Genomic DNA, 16,699 nt, shown 5'->3' with positions numbered 1-16,699 from the left:
ATTAACTTGTGTACAAATTTTTGAACAGTGATTTTAAGTTTTGTGTTTTTTCCATTCAAATAATTGCAAGTTTGTTGTTTGTTTATACTACTTATATAAAATGAACCAAAACAACACTATTCTTGAGGGTTTGTTTGGGACAACCTAATTGGTTTATGTTCAATCAATTTTGTAAAATTTGTAAAAACTAATAAGTTAACTTAGTTCCTTCATCTTGCACCAACACAAATCGATTATGTGGAACCCAGCATTTTTAACAGTATATATTAGTTCCAGCTTTAGCTTTGGTACTGACTAATCTAATGTATATGCACAAATATATTATCGTAAAGCATCCTATAGAAAACATTCATTTAAAATAAGAGAGATCTTTGAGGGGTGTATTCATTAATGCTGAGCACTATACACACACATGCGCGCGCGCACACACATACACACACACGACCCCTGGAGAGAGAAAGTCCCTTTAAAGGACCAAAGTGTACTGAGCTGACTGTTTTTCATATACATATATTTATATTACTCAGTTCAACAATGAACACAAATGTGTGAGGACTGAGGAGCCAGCAGGGGGAGTGAGAGAGCCTTCAGTTCTACGTTGATGTAAACGGAGGAGGATTTGCTCTTTAGAAGCGTCTTCACATTTACTTTGCTTTTTTATTTTCAATGTTGTTCGGTTTCACAAAGCGTTAGCTCAGAAATGCATTCTTCTCTTTCTGCGGAATAGTTTTGTACTTCTTGAAACGTTTTGCCTTCATCTGCTGTTTGGAGAAAGATTTAGAATCAATACACTATGCTGTTTTGATCCATTTTAGACTGCAGATTTACTACCATGTAACACCATTTTTTTTTAAAAGAATATATTTTTAAGAGCGTTTCAACTGTTTCTATCAAAACAAAACAAAACAAAAAACAAAACAAAACAAAACAAAACAAAAAACACAAAACAAAACAAAACAAAACAAAATCATTTATAAAATAATATAAAAAATGTAAAACAACAACAACCAAAGATTATTTGTGACCACAGACCAAAAAACCAGTCAGTTTTACTAAAATTATTATGCATACACATCACTGAATAAATTATCTTTCCAATAATGTATTCTTTTTTAGAAAAGGGCAATATTTGACCGAGATACAACTATTTGAAAATCTGGAATCTGAGGGTTACATTTTTTTTTAAATACTGAGAAAATTGAGTTTAAAGTTAAGTTATAAATTAAGTTGCAAGAAATGCACATTACTCGGTCTTTAAATACTTACAGAAATGTACAAATTATGTTCTTGAAACTTGATCTTTTACCTAATATTCAAAAGATTTTTGGCAAAAAATTTAAATCAATGTATATCAACCTATTTCCACAACTTATATACTATATATCAGGGGTTATCAATGTCGGTCCTGGAGGTCCAGTGTCCTGCATATTTTAGCTCCAACCCCAATCAGACACACCTAGGCTAGCTTATTAAGCTCTTACTAGGCTTTCAAGAAACATCCTTGCAGGTTGAGGCAAGTGTGAGCTAAAATCTGCAGGACACCGGACCTCCTGGACCGCGTTTGAGAACCCCCTGATATATATACGTATATAAATGACTGGTTTTATGGTCCAGTGTCGCATATATATACTATATAATGGTCTTCTATAATGCTCAATGTTTTGAACTTGCAAATTTCAGTTTCAATGCAGATACACAATACCACCTAATGCATAAATGCGTTACCTGGAGAAACAAATGACCATCTTTACAAAAAAAAAAAATGATATACAGTTTAACCACAAAATCTCATCTTGCAATAGCGCTGAATTGCTTTTGTGGAAAAAAAGTATATGTTTTTCTCTTCTTAAAGAAGGCTGGTGGGAGGTTTTGCCACTAAACAATATAATAATTTATTTTAATACATCTATTTCATTGTTCTGCACTTACATACAAATATATCATATTAATAGGTTTTTAGTTTATCTGATTTAGTATTTTTATTAATAACACATTTTGTTGTTTATAATCTTTAACTATACATTACATTATAGTAACAAAATATTTCAAATATTACTAGGTTGTGGCTGGAAGGGATATTGATGTTTCACAATGTTTTACAATACATTATTTGAATCCACCAAGCTTAGTTTACAATGTTTGCAATGTTTACATTGTTCTACTTACATTAATTACTTACAGATCATTAAGATTTAATTAATGTCAGTTTTAATGTTATTGATTAATACACTTACTTGACAGATTTCATTCATTCATTCATCTTCTGCTTAGTCCCTAGTTTATCTGGGGTCGCTACAGTGGAATGAACCGCCACTTACTTGACAGATGTATTTTTAATCTTTAGGTGGTTTGTGTAATGTTTTTCGTTTGGTGAAATAATTTCTAATTGCATCTTTAGTAATTTTTGTCCCAATAGGTGGATTTAGAGGTTTTGCAAAAAAAAGCAGACGTGAATTTAGCTGGTTTTGATGTAGAAGAAAATTTACCTTGTTAAAAACCAAAGAAATGTCTAAAGTGACACTTTTGGGAAAAAAAGTTATTTCATTTACCAGCTAATAACCTTTTCATTATCTATAAAAAGAAACTTATGAACCTAATTATAGGAGCCTGATAGAAAATGCTCATTTACAAAAAAAGAGGTCTGATGGGTTTAGAGGTTTTTGCATCTGAACTCTTCATACTGTATATTAATATACTGCCATTTGAAGTTGCATTGAAAAACTGTAGTTTGGAAGTCCATAGAAGTCCACAATTTGGATACAAATACTGAAAAGTTTTCCTAAAAACAAATTAAACTTAAATTTAAAGTAAATCAAAAGAAAGAATTTGACCTGTTTGATGAAATTTGGCTGAATAAATTATCAGGAAATTTTCATCCTGTAAATGAAATAATCCTTTAAAGGGACAGTTTCTCAAAAGTGAAAATTTACTTTATTCTCCCTCAAAACTTTACGAGTTTCTTTCGTCTGGTTAAAACTAAAGAAGATATTTTGAAGAAATCTGGAAACCTGTTACCATTCGATATGTTTCCATCTACCACATAAAAAAAATGCTTAACGGAAACGCTGAGATGAGCATACATTTCGAAAATGTGCATAAAACAATATAAAAACAAGAAAAATGCATAAACTATGACTGAAAAACATTTACTGAATAAATTTTATCATGCGCATTAAAAAAAAACCTCACAGGAAAAAATGCTGCTTTATTTGCAAATCTCATACTCAGTGTTTCTCAACCACGTTCCTGGAGGACCACCAGCACTGCATGTTCTGGATGTCTCCTTTGTCTGTCACACTCATTACAGGTCTTTCAGTCTCTGCTAATGAGCTAATGATTTGAATCATGTGTGCAGAGCTTGTGCTCAATGTGCAGGGCTGGTGGTCCTCCAGAAACATGGATGAGAAACACTGATTATGAGATATGCAAATAAATCTTTCATGCGATTTTTCTAGTTTTGCTAATCTAATTCACATTTTTAGATGAAAACATAGCTAATGACTTCAATACTAGGGAAAACAAATACTATGAAAGTCAATGGTTACAGGTTTCCAACATTCTTCAAAATATCTTCTTTTGTGTTCCACAGATGAGAAAAATGGTAAAGTAAACAAGTAAAGCGAGAGTAAATGATGACAGAATTTTCCTATTTTTAGGTGAACTGTCCCTTTAAGGGGATTTCAGATTTTGGAAGAGAACAGAGTGAAGCGCAGTGCTGAAAGTTAAAGTATCCCTCCTGTGTGTTCTTGACCGACTCAACACTTTCCCTGCTCAAACAGCACCTGAAGCGAAAAGCTGATTTCTCTGTGTCTCAGTGCAGGGTGGTGCTGTCGCTCTCCGTCTCGTGGATGGTGTGGAGGGGCCGCGGGTGGAGGGGCGGCAGGAGAGGCGAAGCGGGGGATGTGGAGGCTCCGTTCTTGGCCAAACCGGACGAGTGAGCAGCACAGTGAATCTGACGCAGTGTGTCCATCGCTTCTCCTTTCGCATGCTTCAGCAGGTCTGCCTGGCCCTGGAAGACAAAGGGGAGGGGGAAAAAAGTTAAGATTAACCATTAATGTAGTCTTTAGGTCACAAGAGAAAAATAGCAGGAGCTGCAAAGATTGTGCCAATTGAATTAAGTTGTTCCAAACTGACAAATAAGTGGAAACTATGCATTGTTTTTATTTATATCATTGTCTAATTATGAATTACAATGATCTTGTTTTTCCCTTGAATCGTTTACTCACCCTTCGGTTGTCACAAACCATTATAAGTTACTTTCCTCTGTTATTTACTAATGAAGATATTTTGAAGAAACACTGTTACCATTGACTTCCATAGTAGTTGTTTTTCCTACTGTGGATGTCAATTCTTACCGGTTTTTAACATTCTTCAAAATATCTTCTTTTGTGTTCAACAAAAGAAAGAAACTCAAAGTTTTGGAACCACTTTGAGATTATAATTTTTCATTTTGGGGTGAACGTTGCCTTGAAGTAGAAAGGAGGAGAATGGATATTAACAGTATAGACAGCTACACATTTGCAACATTTTGCTGATGTAATTTAATATGAACAGAATTAAAAAAATATATATTATAAATGTTAAATAAAAAAAAAATTTAAAATGTAAAAATTAAAAAAAAAAAAAAAAATGTATATATATATATATATATATATATATATATATATATATATGTATATATATATATATATATATATATATATATATATATATATATGTATATATATATATATATATATATGTATATATATATATATACATATATATATATATATATATACATATATATATATATACATATATATATATATATATATATACATATATATACATATATATATATATATATATATATATATATATATATACATACATATACATATATATATATATATATATATATATATATATATACATATATATATATATATATATATATATATATATATATATATATATATATATATATATATATTATATATATATATATATATATATATATATATATATATATATATATATATATATATGAAGAGTTCTAATGCAAAACCCTTTAAATCCATCAGACTTTTTTTGTAAATGAGCATTTTCTATCAGGCTCCTATAATTGGGTTCAGAAGTTTCATTTTATAGATAATGAACAGGTTATTAGCTGGTAAATAAAATAACTTTTTTTCAAAAATGTCACTTTAGACATTTCTTTGGTTTTTAACAAGGAAAATTTTCTTTTGCGTTAAAACCAGCAAAATCCACGTCTGCTTTTTTTTTTGCAAAAACCTCTAAATCCACCTATTGGGACAAGACAGTGTAATTAGTTGAAAAATCCCTAAAGATGCAATTACAAATTATTTTACCAAACATAACACACATTACACAAACCTCCTATAAATAAAATATATAAATCTTTCAAGAAAGTAGCAGTTGATTCCGCTGTCATAAACCAGGGGAAAATCAGAAGGAAAATAACTGAATGAAATCTGTCAAGTAAGTGCATTAATCAATAACATTAAAACTGACATTAAATCTTAACGATCTGTTGTCATTTCTGGTATTTGGGATTTATATTTAATGCAAGTAGAACAATATAGACATTGCAAAGATTGTAAACTAAGCCTCTTAGATTCAAATAATGTATTGTAAAACATTGTGAAACATCAATATCTGTGCATTGTCCATTAATTTAAAAAGCTTTTCAGAGGTATAGATAATATGAAGTAAATACAAATAATGTATAGTTTTATACATTATATTTATCTTTTAAAAAATAGCTTAAATTACCAAATAAAACACAAGGTAGGCCTACTGGGCAAAAGGGGGATCTCCCTCAGATAATTTTACAAGCTGTCATTCATTCATTCTCACCATACTCAAGGTCTTGGTCTCTTGTTTATCCTCATTACATCCACGTAGGATAAAATAAGGGCATCTTAACTTCATCTTTTGTGAAGCGCAGTTGTTGTTTAATGTATAGTAAATCAGACTCATTCAAAGTAGCGTCTCTACTCAAAAAAATGTTATGAATGCATGCTGCACTTCAGAGTGCACATTGTGTTTTCTTTTTCCTATAATGCAGAGTTTTGAGGTAAGGGACGTTTTCATTTGCCATTCACTGACAGTCGGACAGGCTCATCCAGTTCATCAAACTAAAAAAAATCTAAACCGGAAGCGGAATAAAGCAGTCTCCTGATAAAAGCCAGTAAATCAGCGTGCTGTTACATTGAAAACATATGATTCAGTTCGCGCCTTCCGATTGGTTCTTGGGATATAGCGGCTTTTGCTGTCAAAGGCAAGTGGCGTTTAGTGCCCCCATCCCCAAACTGTAAGCAATAAATGAAATGTTTATTAAAAAAAAAAAAAAAAAAACAGGGTACAATAAGGTCTCATTATTGTCCTTAAAGTTCAACCATGGAATATTATAAGCTTATGAACAAATTAATTGCATTCAAAAGACCATGAAGTCTTTTCACAGCAAAATTAGGGATGTGCCGAATATTATGTACCGTACTGTAGGGGGAAATAGAAAAGAAAATAATTTGGTGGAAAAAAAAAACAACAACAGTGAACAAATATGCATGTGATACTCATGTCATGATAAAAAAAGCAAGCGTAGCTCTATTACTGGCTTATTTTTTAAAAAGCCAAATATATGTCAGTTTTCATGATGTATTATGTTTGGATTATTTGTACTGTTGTACAACCTTATTACTGAAATGTTTAGTTTCAGTTCTTTAAATAAAAATTCCCCAAACAGAAAGTGCAACTCATAGTTTGAACGGTGGATATCTGCCTTAAAGGAACAGTCCACTTCTTACAACTCCCCTAGAGTTAAACAGTTCAGTTTTTGAATCCATTCAGCTGATATCTGGGTCTAACGAAAGCACTTTTGGCATAGCTTAGCATAGATCATTGAATCGGATTAGACCATTAGCATCTCATAAAAAAAATTCCAAAAATGTTCAATATTTTAAAGCTCAACTCTTCCAGTTACATCGTGTACTAAGAGTGATGATGGAAAATGAAAAGTTGTGTTTTTTTGACTGATATGTCTAGGAACTATGCTCTCATTCTGGCATACTTATGACAAAGTTCCTTAATTATTACGTAGGAATGCAAGTATAGTTCCTTGTAATAACAGAAAATACCTTGAAAATAATAACTTTGCATTTACTGTCAGTCTTAGTACACGCTGTAACTACAGAAGAGTTTAAGCTTTAAATAGGAAAATCATCAAAACCTTTTTTAATTTTTTTTTAAACGAGATGCTAATGGTCTAATCCAATTCAATGATCTATGCTAAGCTAAGCTAAATGTGTTCCTGCCAGACCCAGAGATTGGCTGAATGGATTAAAAATGGTAAAACTCAAATGTTTAAGTCTAGGGGAATAGTAAAATAAGCCTATTAGAAAAAAAGTGGAGTGTTCCTTTAAATGCAATGAAAGGATGAGGCCTGCAGGGGAATGAGAGTATAGTTCATAGCAATATTGCCCTATAGAATAACTACTTTGCATTTTCTGTCAGTCCTAGTACACGATGTTACTACAGAAGAGTCAAGCTTTAAAAATTAAAATGATCAATTATTTTTTTTTTGTTTTTAATAAGATGCAAATAGTCTACTCAAATTCAATGACCTATGCTAAGCTAAGCTAAAAATGCTCCTGCCAGACCCAAGAAACAGCTGAATAGATTCTCATAGGAACTTGTAAAATAAACCTCTTTTCAAAAAACAGTAGTGTGCTTTAATGCAATGAAAGGATGCAGCCTGCAGGGGACATTGTAACACAAGCTGATTGAACACACAGCACAGCATGGCTAGAGTTCTCCTAAAACCCTCCGTAAATTAGCACAGATTCTGGAAACGACCCAGAAGGGACCGGATGAAGGGGACAGAGACGGAGATGGGATGGGATGGGGGGGCTGGGGGCGAGGATCAGGACAGTGTGTCTTAAAACAGTGTGCCAGGCATTTATGTATGTATTTATGTGTATGGGAAGACATTTTAGAAGGACACAGTAAATAAATGCTAAAATGCAAGGACACGTCATCAAACTGTGCACTCTAAACATGGACAATGGCACATAAATTCACTTTCTGACTTTCTTACAAGGACACTGGAAATATGAGCCTCGGATAAAACCTCTATGTCTAGAAGAAAAGTGATTTGATTTTAGGGATGCGCCGATGACATTTTACCAATACCAGTGTTGTTGTTTTTTATGATTGCTGTAGAATATCAATGTTCGGAACTGATGCTTGCTCTATTGTGTGCTACACAACAAAACTAAATATACACTACATTGTTGAGAAAAAAAATCATAATATATGAATATATTCATTTGTATTCACAAATCCTAACACAAACCTGCAGTACTGTGCACCCCATTTCTAAACGCCTGTAATACAGAACAACAACAACAAAAATCAAACCATAATACCTTTTTTTTCGATTTCCAAGCATGATTTTTAAAGTAACATTCATTCATTCATTCTCCTTCAGCTTAGTCCCTTATATATCAGGGGTCGCCACAGCATAATGAACCGCCAACTATTCCAGCATATGTTTAACACAGCGGATGCCCTTCCAGCCACAACCCAGTACTGGGAAACACCCATACACACTCATTCCAAAGGAAACCTACGCAAACATGGGAAGAACATGCAAACTCCACACAGAAATGCCAACTGGCCCAGCCGGGTCTCAAATTAGCAACCTTCTTGCTGTGAGCAGACAGTGCTAACCACTGAGCCACCATGCTGCCCCTTTTAAAGCAATTAATAAATGATTATACATACATTTAGGACATGCATACATATTCATTCATTCAACAGTGTACATTATCCGCTTAAGTCGTGCCATGAAATACTGTTTCCGGGTCCAAGCCGCTACTCATTTGAATAGAGAAAATATTCATTTATGACCACTTTTTAATTTTTCATTCATTCATTTTCTTCTCGGCTTACTCCTTTTAATAATCTGGGGTCGCCACAGCGGAATGAACCGCCAACTTATCCAGCATATGTTTTACGCAGTGGATGTCCTTCCAGCTGCAACCAATCACTGAGTAATATCCATACACACTCATTCACACACATAAACTACGGACAAGTTTACCCAATTCACCTGTACCGCATGTCTTTGGTCTTGTGGGGGAAACCGGAGCACCCGGAGGAAACCCACGTGAACACGGGGAGAACATGCAAACTCCACACAGAAATGCCAACTGACCCAGCCGAGGCTCGATCCAGTGGCCTTTTTACTATGAGGCGATTGTGTTACCCACTGAGCCACCACTTGACCCACTTTTTAATTATATCACACATTAAAGTGAATTTCATATAAAATCAAGGTGTACACAACAGTCTCTGGATTTGCTGCATCAAAGGCACCCATATTTAAACAATTTATAAAATATTAAATCACTTTCTGGCCATCTGATTTTAGGCATGGTTATATATATTGCGATTGTGATCATCGAAAGTATTACATCACTTTGTAAATATTTATTATCACCATTTGTTGAGTCTCCCCATACAGTTTGATATGTTTATATATATTTATACCTCATCACAATTGGGTCACGATTAAAAAAAAAAAGAGTGGCTTTATTTTTTTAACAATATAGGCACAAAGTCTAAAGTGCAAAAGCATTAAGGGCGTGTCTAAATCTACTTTTGCTATTTTAAGGACAGAAAAAAAACGCTCTTTGCCCCGGCGGTTGTGCTTATTCTCTTAATGAGTTATTGGTGTGTTTTGAACTTAACGTGCAATAAAACAATCAAAGTCTCATCTCCCATTCCCTTTAAGAGTCAGTTGCATCACGCCATGGCGCATTCGCTATTTACACGGTGGACTTTGTAAGAGTAAAAACTGAACGCTTCACTAGTGAGAAAACAGTTAAACAGAGCATCTGCAGCGTGAGGATAAAGATCGAGCCTCCTCCATTCGATCTCTTTACTTTTACTCTATTTTACTCCTTTACTTTTGTGAAGAATGAAATTGTGTTGGACACACTTCACTGAAGACATCCATTAGTTTAATTTCGTTTTAGCGCAAAGATTTGTTTCAAAACTATTTCTAAAATCAGTTCTAATTTCCAGAAAACGAACAAATGAACAATAATAAGGAAGTGTGGTCAAAAAACTGAGTTATATCCAAACACACGTCCTATTATTATGCCCCATATGGTCCAAAACCCAACAGGTGGACAAATCTAAACTTGTTTTTATTAAAACATATATAAATATGCATATAATAATAATAATAATAATAATAATAATAATAATAATAATAATAATAATAATAATAATAACATTATTCATGACAATTTACATTTGTATAAACTGAATAAAAGCCCCCGATCTGAAGGAGGCTTGGAGGCAGTGGTTTTTATATTTATGTAGAAAATAATATGGAAAATGTTGGTAATATTTTAATCCTTTAATTTTTTTTCTTATGTAAAGATATGCGTTTATTACTGAACATCCTGTGTGTATTAAGCAATGTGTAAGCATTTAAGGCGCACAACTAACGTGCTCTGCGCTGGATTTTAGACCTGCTTTCAGCTGGTCGATTGCAGTCTATTTTAGTTCCTCAAAATAGCAATGCACCATCAATGCGCCTTAACACACCTCCTTTCTAGACCAGCACGCCCATGAGTCCACAAAGTGGCACAAATGTCTTTGCTATTTAAACAACGTGGCGCAAAACGGGAAAATTAGGGTTGCGCTGGTCTGAAAATAACAAGAAATCACGCCAAACACATCTTAAGTTATTCGTTGGAATAATTAAGTTTAGCTTATAATGTAATGTCATATAAGTAAAGTTGCTTTGTAAAAAAAAAGACCTCATCAGTGCATCTCTGTTAGATATCACTGCCAACACTGCCGATTTCAGTAGTTGAAATGAATATGTAAACAAGAAAACTTTTCAAAGTAAGTTGCAATCTACGATTCGAACAAAAACCAGCCATAGAAAATCACTGAAGCACTTTCAGGACAGCTGCATCACGAGGTCATTAATGGAGGACCAGAGTAAAACACATCATCTGCACTGCGTATTTACTCAATCCGACTTCCAGCAGGCTTTTTTTTTAATGAAACGGACAGGACAGGACAGGTTAGCCGAATGGATGTTTCTCCTGCATGAGCTCCTGAAAGGACACCTGCACGGGTTGCCCAGTGCTGGAAAGGCTCCTTGACCTGGATAGAGGAGTCTTTTGCCATAAATAAGTGATATATTTTAAAAACGGATGAATTATGCATTGGGGCGTGACGCATATAGACTTTTACTGTGGGGAGAAGAGAGGCTGAGAGCACTGCAGAGAGACAAGGTGCTACATACTTTATAAAGCCTGCACTGAACATGTCTGTGCACTGGCTGACAGTTTGATGTCACTTCCTGGAGTCGGGACGCGTCTAAATGCGTCACGATGAAAAAATAAGCATGAAAGAGCAGCTTTATCAGCAAAATGACGCATGGAGTTTTTTATAAATGCCCCCAAAATTTAGTTTTGATTTAAAATGTATGACCGTGCTGCTTAGGTCACACAAAAATTAGTTGTGTAATACTGGGGTTTTAAAAGCGTAAGTTTGAGAGAAAACCAGGACTAGTTAAAAAAAAGTTTACAGCGTAAAAAAAAATCTCACTGATTTAAATTGTTTAGCTGAATCTAATTACATTTTCTAGTCATCTCAACTTACATGAGTCAAACTGACTCAAATATAAAGTCATAAAACTTTAAAAAAGTGCTACTTTGAGGAAAAAAATAATATATGCATCATCACAAATTAAAAAAACACACAAAAAATTCATATGGGGTCGATCATACACTCGGCACAATAAGGCGCAAGGTGCATACAGCACAATTTGTTGTTATTTTCAGACCAGCGCAACTGTAATTTTCATGTTTTACGCCACATTGTTTATATAGGAAATCCATTTTTGCCACTTTGTGGACTCATGGGTGTGCTGGTCTAAAAAGGAGATGTGTTAAGGTGCATTGTTGGCATGTTGCTATTTTGAAGAACTGAAATAGACTGCACCCTTGACCAACTGAGCTGGTCTAAAGTCCAGCGCAGAGCGCATTAGTTATGTGCCTATGCGAGGCCAAATGCTTTGCTTAATACACACAAGATGTACAGCAATACACAAATATCTTTATATATAGAAAAAAGGGAAGGATTAAAATGTTACAAAATGATTATTTTCTACATAAATATAAAAACCACTGCCTTCATGAATTCTCCATCTCGGGGGGCTTTTTTCAGTTTATTCATGACAATATGCATTTGTATATTGTTATTATTAGTAGTAGTTTTATTTATTTTATGCATATTTATAGTTGTTTTAACAAAAACAACTTTACATTTGTCCACCTGTCAGGTTTTGGAGACGTATGCATCACCATATAGGGCATAAGAATAGGACGTGTGTTTGAACATAGCTCAGTTTTTTGACCACACTTCGTTATTTTTGTTCATTTAATCATTTGCTGGAAATTAGAACTGAATTTAGAAATAGTTTTGAAACAAATATTTGCACTTAAACTAAATTAAATATTTAGATATTAATATGTAGGCAACACTGTTTCCTCATCCATGAAAATAAAGGAGATTAGTAAAGGAGTAAAGTAAAGCGTAAAAGTAAAATAAAGAGGCTGAGTGGAGGAGGCTCATTCTTTATCCTCACGCTGCAGATGCTCTGTTTAATGAAGTACAAGTCCGCCATGTAAATAGCAAATATGCCATGGCACAACACAACTGACTCTTAAAGGAAATGGGAGATGAGTCTCTGATTAGTTTAATGCACGTTATGCTCAAAACACACCCATCACTCATTAAGAGATTAAGAACAACCCTCTTAGACCATATCGTGGCGCAGAGTGTATTTTTCTACCCCTTAAAAGAGCAAAAGTGAATTCGGACAAGCCCTTAATGCTTTTGCACCATGCGCTTTAGGCTTTGCGCCTAAAATAGAGCCCATGCTTATTTTTAGATAACATTTGATCTTAATGATCAGACTAGCATAATAACAGCTAACTAAAAACATTTAAAATTTAAATCACTTCTATAACATTTAAACCAATAAAATAATTCATTTATAATAATTTATAGTTTATAATTTTATACATTTTATATTATATATTAGTTTTTGAGCATTGGTAAACCACTTTTAATTATTTTAATTTGTATTAACATACCACAAAAAAAATCTTTAAAGGCACAGTATGTAATTTTCACCACTAGAGGGCGCATATTTACAACTTTATTTTTTAAGTTTCTCATAAAGTGCTCATAAAGAAGCACTGCTGAAAGCCTACCTCATCCAGCTATAGTTTCTGGAGAAGATGATGAACTTGCAGAGCTGGGTGCACCTTTGAAAGGATCTAGTGCAATCAGACACGACAGCAAACGAATATACGCTATTAATCAGTCTTCCTAAAGCACATCTACACAGCTATTCTCTCAATAAAATCCAACAAAGCTAGAGTCACTGGGCAGACAGAAGCTTTTTCCCCATGATGCAAATCTGCAGTTTTTGTGAAGTGAATTTGATGCACAAATGAAGCAAGTTAACCTTAAATGTTCACGGGTCTATTTACGCAATAATATCGCAATTTATTCACGTGTACCACGTCTGGTGTAAACACTGAATATGAAGCAGACATGCATAAGGGAACGTTGGGCGAAGAGAACAAGCTCATTTGCATTTAAAGACAGGCAACAAAAACAGCCACATTTTTCTCCAAAATGTACATATTCAGCAGGGTATAATAAATTAACTGATGGGTTTGAGCTGAAACTTTACAGACACATTCTGCAGACACCAAAACATATCTTACATCTTGTAAAAGGGGTAAAATAGGAGCCCTTTAAGTCTGCAAAATACATGAATTTGGATATTTTAATTTTAAAAAAGGAAATCTTACATATTGTGCCTTCAAATATCCAATACCAATATTATATTATTACCAATAATATAATATTTTGGTTGTTTTTATTCAAAATCTAGAAATTAATCAATAAATAAAGCCATTGGGAGAGCACAACCAATCTACAACCAAACAGCCGTATACCAAACTGTTGTTCTGCAATTTGACACTTTCATTAACACTATCACACACTAAAGGTGACATCTCCTAATCTCTGTTCCCACCGCGTTCGCTTTATCAGTTTACCTAAGTACGAACGCAATTAATCCATGTTAGAAAACACGGCACTTTAGCGAAGCTTATCTTATCATTAACACCATAAATATATAAACACATCTCCAGAGAGATAGTGACAGAGCGAGAGTGATTAAACGGAGAGAAAGAGAGACAGAGAAGGGCAAAACCTGGATTTTTTTTCACTTTACGTCCTATGTTTTAGCATACTGTCAGGACAACAGATAAACATCTCTGACAATGCTGTTAGCGATCTGCACAAATTAATTAGCACAGTGTTTGTGGTATAACGGGGATGACTTGAAAGACCCAAGAGCATTCCTGGTGGTTAATTCTCTTTCGTGCTATAAGAAAGATGGTACAGCTCACTGTGATTTAGAGGTTGAAATAGTGCAAATTCGGGGCATCATCATACATTCACTTTAGGTTAATCTTTAAAAGGATCTATATAAAAACACTACAGATTAAAGTACTATTGTGAAATATTACTTGTTATAAGCTGTTTATACAGTATATATATATATATATATATATATATATTCCACAAAATATTAGGCTGCATAACTGTTTAAAATATTTATCATCAAAAATATTTCCGGAACATCAATGTAATATCTTGAGTAATGATACTGAAAATTCTGCTTTGGCATTACATTAATAATTTAAAAAAATGTTAAATAAAAACAGCTTATAACAAGTAATATTTAACAATAGTACTTTAATCTATAGTGTTTTAATATAGATCCCTTTAAAGATTAACCTAAAGTGAATGTTAGATGATGATGCCCCGAATTAGTTTAAATAAAATAAAATCAATATATATTTGATTTATTTGAGAATTCTTAAATTTATTGAAAGTAAATAAATAAACATTTTCTAATTGAAAGCTTTGGCAAGATTAAAAACATCTTAACTTTTGATCAATTCAATGAATTTATTTTAAAAAGTAATTGATTATTTAATTAATTTAAGTTAAAAAAAATCTTACTGGCTTTAACTGTCTGAAAAAATATAAAAAATAAAATAAAAATAACTAATTCATTGATTAAATAAATTAAAGTAAAAATAAAATCTTACTGGCACTAATTGTTTACATAAAATAAAATTAATAAAAAAAAACAAACAAACTAATAATTGATTATATTATATTGAGTAAAACAAATCTTAATGGCACTAACTGTTTGAATAAAAAAAAAATGGCCATATTATTTAAAATAAATAAAATAAAAAATGGCCAGTGTGTGAATTTTAAGGTATAATTTGGTCAATATTGCACACACCAACAATTGTATACTAAACATTTCTATGACTAATCAGTGAGTTTCATTATACTTACCATACTTATACAAGCACATAGGTCAATACCATCCTAGTTCAATACAAATCTTACTGGGACTAAGTGTTAAAATAAAATTAAAAAAAATAAAATGGAAAAACATCAAATAAAATGAAATTGGAAAAAAATAATAATAAATAAATAAATTTAAAAAATATATTTTTTACTTAATTTATTTTAATTAATCAATCAATAGGGTTTTTTTTATTTTTCTTATTTTATTTTATTCATTTATTTAATTATTTTAATTATTTTTATTTCATTCTGTTTTATTTAAAAATAATAAAAAAACTTACTGGCACTAAATGTTTGAGTAAAATAAAATAAAATAAAATAAATTAAAATTGAGAGAGAATTTTTTTTAATACACACCCCAAAAATTGTATACTCAACAATTTTATTACTAATTAATGAGATTCAATATAAATTCCATACTTGTACAAGAACATAGGCCAATACCATCTTTGGGAACAATTTTGTATGAGCAAATAAACACATGGACTCAATTAATGCCTTTTATAACAATCCACACATGATTCTCTAAATTAGTATGCTCTGTAGTTCAATGGCTTCAGAGTGCAGATTTGAAGATCATGTAGCCATAATAAACACAATGATATCAACATAAAAGCTATTTAACTGTGGTCTCGACTGGTGTGAAATTTGATCGTTTGTGGTTGAACCAGATGCCAGAAAACACCGAGTTTTAGCACTGATTGCAAACCTGTTAGAAATGATTATATAGTAGAGCTGCACTATATTGGAAAAATCTAATTTTGCAATATTTCTGTGACAAATATTGTGATATGAATAGTTTCACAAGATGGTTTGAATAGCTCTATCTCACAGTTTTCTGCGGAGTCTAACAGAATTCAGGTACAGAAACTGCATAATCACAATGCGAAAGAATTCTTTCCTATGTCTTGTTTCTAGTCGAAAAAATTCTTAGATCAAGTAAAAATATTGTTTTGCTTTCACCTTCAGAAAAACTAAGACAAAATTAAGAGTTCTTCTATAAAACAAGCCAGATTAGCTGTCAATGGGGCAAGTAAAATCATCTTGTTTTGCTTTGAAAAGTAGATATTTGGACTAAAAACAAGTAACAATTTTCTTGTCCTGTATAAATAATTAAATACAATTAATCTTTGTTATACCACCAAACATCATACTTTATAGTACCCAAATGTTTCAAACTCTCCTA

The 16,699-nt window shown here is 32.6% G+C and overlaps 1 protein-coding gene across 1 annotated transcript in view; it reads right to left on the bottom strand.

The window, feature by feature from the left end:
* Positions 1 to 974: 974 nt before the first annotated feature.
* plcl5 (phospholipase C like 5) overlaps positions 975 to 16,699 on the bottom strand; it is a 174,505-nt gene continuing 158,780 nt past the window's right edge. Inside the window, 1 exon segment of the mRNA XM_056453253.1 lies at positions 975 to 4,009. Coding sequence (XP_056309228.1) covers positions 3,812 to 4,009 — 198 coding nt within the window. The 3' untranslated portion in view covers positions 975 to 3,811.

This window comes from Danio aesculapii, chromosome 3, assembly GCF_903798145.1.
Source record: "Danio aesculapii chromosome 3, fDanAes4.1, whole genome shotgun sequence".
Classification (NCBI taxonomy): domain Eukaryota; kingdom Metazoa; phylum Chordata; class Actinopteri; order Cypriniformes; family Danionidae; genus Danio; species Danio aesculapii.
This window is presented reverse-complemented; position numbering and strand designations above follow the sequence as displayed.